Source organism: Uloborus diversus, chromosome 7 (genome assembly GCF_026930045.1).
Source record: "Uloborus diversus isolate 005 chromosome 7, Udiv.v.3.1, whole genome shotgun sequence".
Classification (NCBI taxonomy): domain Eukaryota; kingdom Metazoa; phylum Arthropoda; class Arachnida; order Araneae; family Uloboridae; genus Uloborus; species Uloborus diversus.
The window spans coordinates 170,257,679-170,262,607 of NC_072737.1; the positions used below are offsets into that span (position 1 = coordinate 170,257,679).

The window sequence follows — 4,929 nt, forward strand, 5'->3', positions numbered from 1 at the left end:
CAAAGAAAAAAGTACTAAAAGCAAGAAATTTCTAATTTCAAAGGGGGGGGGGAGCTCGGGCCCCCCTATATGGGCGCCCTTGGTGACAGAAGAATTTCCCCAAGTTTGCTCTATACACCCAAAGTAATTAAAAAAAAAAACAGTAAAAAAACTTTAAATATGCAATAATAGTATTTTATCTCCAAATTTAAATTTAAAATGAATGGAAAATATATAGAAGGACTACGCAGTATTCTCAATAACATTTTCTACTTCTTTTAATGAAAATTAAGTGAACATTTAAGTTAATAAAGCATTCATGCATAGTTTGGATTAACACTGAATTTACTTAAGTTCAATTTTTACAGTATAGTTTGAAAAATATATTTTAATTACATTACAATTTAATATTTTTATACATATATATGTTTAGTTGATGAAAAGAAAAATATTTTTAACTATTCCATATAATACATGCAATATAATACATTGTAGAAAAGGTACATTAAATATAAATTAAATAACTAACATTAATAAACTTATTCAAAGCATAAAGTAAATTTTGATTGCATATATTTTATCAGAAAAATATATTCTAAAAAAAACATGTAATTTATTTAAGAATCCTTTACAGAAACTCCACACACTTTTTCACCCTTCTGCACTTAGAATAAAATTAACATGTTGAAATGAATTCAACTCAAATTATATTGCACCAGTATTTTTATTTAAAAAGTCTTTACTCATTTGTTTTTGGTTTTGCCTTTTGCAAGAAAAGGAGCCGCAATTTTTTCAATGATTGCTGCAATTTATGATTAAAATGAAAAATACCATAAATAAAACAAAAATTTTAAAGAAAGTATTTATGCTTTATTTAATTTTCTTCTTTCATTTTAATCATACTTTAGCACAAAGCAGTTTCGATCATTTTACATTTGATGTTGCAATTTTTGTTAAATTTCAGTACACAGTACCTCACACAAATAGTCCTTTGTTATTAACAATAAAAAGATTGGATTTTGAAATGCTACATTAATTATTATTATCATTATTACAATGAAGTATTTAAGAAATATTAAATATACTTAGCAATAAACATGCATAGCTTTGAATCAATTTTCCGAATACTTCATATAATAATAAAAAAATTCACAAAGCATTTAAAAATGTTTGTTATAAAAGAGACAAAAATTTATTAGTCCATACACATTTGATATTATTTATTAAAATAATCCTTTTTTCTTTTCTTTCTTTTTGTCTTTTACATCATTTGTGCTGAAAAATAGATAAATGAACTAGGTAATAAATAAGTCATTAATGAAGCTTTCCAATTTTATGATCAATACTAGGGAAATACTTTTGACACATCAAAATGAAAACTTTAAGTGCTATTTTTAATAAATAAAACATATATGATGTAAACAAAAATTTACACTAAACAGAAAAAAATGTATCTGTAAGATACCTCAAAATAGTATTTTATTTATTAAGCATATGCAAAAAAACTATTTTTAGTACAAGTATTGGCTGTCTAAGATGTTTGCCAACTTGGGTAGCACAGTGGTGATTTCAAAAATTTTAGGACAACAAATATCAAGTTTTGATAACTTAAACGCAATTTATAAGCCTGATTTCTGCAGTGAGTGATCACTTGTTTCAAATTAAATCTTGAAAACTACAATGATATGCATTCAATCTTTAATTCTTCAACACAATGACACATTGTGAACTTACAATTTGAAACCGGGTAAATCTAAACAGGCAATTTAAAGGAAAATCTTCTAATGAATTTGACTTTATAATAAGTAAACAAATAAACATTTTATTACAGAAATCGACATTTTTGTCCCCCACTACTTTAGATTTCACGAACTTTAAAAATATACTTCTAGTAAGTTCGTTCAATTTTAAGTACAAAAAATGAACAACTGGGCTTTCAGTTCTATAACAGTAAAACCCCTCTAATGCGGACACCATCGGGGAATTAAAAATTGTCCCTATAAGAGGGGTGTCCGCACTTGAGAGGTGACCGTTAGGAGGGGTTTTACTGTATATTTACCTAAATTGCCACCTTCAAACTGAACAGATATAGATTTTAAGCAGTAATATTCAATAACTAAATACTGCTCAATCAGTTTAACACATACAGGCCCAAGAGTTAACCACCTTGTTTCAACATGTCGTAAAAAGACATGATCAGCCAAAGCTTTATCAAGCAATTCAACTTGCAAGGAATAAAAAATTTCCCTCATGGTTGGTGATAATTTAAACTTAAACCATTGATGAACGTCTAATGCAAACTTATCGATGTGGAGCAAGTTTTTCAACTTGCTTGCGCATAGCATTATGTACTTGCACAGTATGCAAACAATAAATTCCGGTGTTAACCAGATTAGGGAGCGACATCTCAGCTAACATGGTTTACATATTTTTCATTTCTTTTCATAAGGGAAAAAAATCAAAACCATCGGATCCTATTCCCCACCTCTAACTCTTTTCCTGAAACCGCTGCTGCTTATTACTTTATTTTTATATATTTTTTGCAATAGAGGAATGACTGCAAGAGCTATAAAGTATAGATAAAACAAATAGCTTTATATTGAGCATATGTTATGGTTAAATGCATCTCCCCCCCTCCGGATCTTCTTCAGAAAAAACGCAGCAGCAGCATAGGTTTTTCTTTCTTTTTTCTTTTTAGAGAAAATTTCTAAGGGTCTAGCAAGTTCATTTTACAGGGGTCGGAGTGGTAATTACAAAAATTTTAGGACAAGATTTTGTTAAAATTTTAGGACACTAAATATCAAGATTTTTTAACTTAAATGTAATTTATAAGCTTGATTTTTGTAGTGGATGATAAAACCTTTCAAATTCAATTTTGAAAACTACAATAGAATGCATTCAACCTTTCATTCTTTAATGCAGTGACACATTATGAAGTAGAAATATATACCAGTAGGATAAATGTATGTTCAATTGCTTCTTTACTTGCCCTGTTGTTGTTTTATCAAAGTGAATTACAAAGAATGATGAAGAAATATCCTTAATACGGAGGGATTTAAAGTAGGTGCAAGTCCAAAATTTATTATGCACTTAACTTTTACCAGATAATTTTATACCTTTTGCGACCTCAAAAAAAAAAAAAAAAAAAAAAAAAAAAAAAAAAAAAAAAAAAAAAAAAAAAAAAAAAAAAAAAACCCTGTAATTTGAAGATAAGTTATTTAAAGATGCAAATGAATAACTGTTTTTTACGGCAACTAAAACTAAGAGAACCTCCGCCTTCAAAATTTTATCTTGGAGTGAATTTGGAAAAAAAACTTTGGATTGCCTCATCATAACCAATTTGTTTTCAGTAGAAGACAAAAAACATGGAATTTAAAATACAGCTTGATTTTTCAAGCTATTTGTCAACCTCTTATGTCTGGCCACATCAGCATGACACAATACCTCTGAAAATCTTTGATTATTAATATTGGAAAGATAATGTACAAACAGAACAAAATGCTTTAAATTCATCCTATTCTGCAAGGCACCATTGCTAATCTTGCATCCATTACTTTCTTTTTCCAACCACAAGGAAGATAATTTCATTCTCCGTGGCATTTCAATAAAACGAATTACTATTTACATTTTTAAGGCAAAAGGTTAGTGATTAAATTAAAAAACTTTATGTGCAAGAAATAATCCAACTTCACTGAACAAAAACACAAAGCGAACTGACTTTTTGTACTGGAGGAACCAGCTAATGCCCAGAAAACAACACAAGATAAGCACTATGAAAATAAATATTACTTCCCACCTGGGACAACAAATTTAAATTTTGCTCTAAAAATATTTTTTAACCAAGTGTTTATATTTGGGTTCTAACTAATAACATTGTATTTATTTTATTTCAATAAGCTTTAATACCCCTCCTCCTCAACTACCGAACTGCAATTTGAGAGAAGGAGGGAATACTCCCCACCCTCCTGGTTTATACATTTGTTTTTTCTTTTCAAAGGGGAAAAAATCATAAATATCCTTTCCCCTAACTCTTTTTCTGCAACACAGCTATTTTTATTTTCTTTATTATTTTATTTTTACATCTTTTTTGCAGAAGGGATGACTGCAACAGGTGCAAAGTATAGATAAAACAAACAGCTTTATATTAAGGATTTATTATATGTATAGATATGCACTCCCTGCCCCCCTTTCCAGGGAAAAAAAAACAGCAGCAGCATAGATTATTCTCTTTTTCTTCTTATAGAGAAAATTTCTTAGGGTCAATGAGGTTTATTTTATTCAAAGTATAGGCATATCATCAAGAAAAGTCTCATTTTTATGTTGAATTCTATTTTTCTGTGCAAATAGGAATAAAATGATGAACATTTTAGGAATTTTAGGACAAAACTCAAAATTTCAGGATAAAATTTGAAATTTTAGGATTTTTAGGACAGCTCCTACCCCTGATTTTATCCTAAAATATAGGTATATCATCTTGACAAATTTCATTTTTAGGTTGAATTTTATTTTTCTGCTCACAAGTATGGAATAAAATAATGAAAATTTTAGAACAAAAGTTGAAATTTTTGGATTTTTGGGATAATTCCTACCAGTAGTTGCAAATAACAAACACTTATTTCTAAAACTGGAACTACTTATTAAAATACACATTAAGTGTAGAAATGGCCAATGTAAAACACAGTAAAATCTGGATACAACAATGCCTAGGAGATTCCTTACAATTTATACAAAAGGGATTATTGCTTTATCAAGAGGCTATAGCTTTTTTAATTTAAATAATTTATATATTTATGGGACAATGATAATACAAAATAAATTACACTGTTAAATATTGCTGTTAAAGTATTTATAAGAAATATTTGAAGAAATAAATGGACCACGACATGAAAGATGGTTTACTAAGTCTTCTTATTTGTGTTTCAAAATTAAAGCTGAGCTTTCTCATACATT

The 4,929-nt window shown here is 28.3% G+C and overlaps 1 protein-coding gene across 4 annotated transcripts in view; it reads right to left on the minus strand.

Annotated features, from left to right (window-relative positions):
• Positions 1-852: 852 nt before the first annotated feature.
• LOC129226555 (septin-7-like) overlaps positions 853-4,929 on the minus strand; it is a 143,047-nt gene continuing 138,970 nt past the window's right edge. For all 4 annotated transcript variants that reach the window (XM_054861166.1, XM_054861164.1, XM_054861165.1 and 1 more), the window contains one exon: positions 853-1,254. In XM_054861166.1, the coding sequence (XP_054717141.1) occupies positions 1,203-1,254 (52 nt within the window). In that variant the 3' untranslated portion in view covers positions 853-1,202. The remainder of the gene's footprint in view (positions 1,255-4,929) is intronic.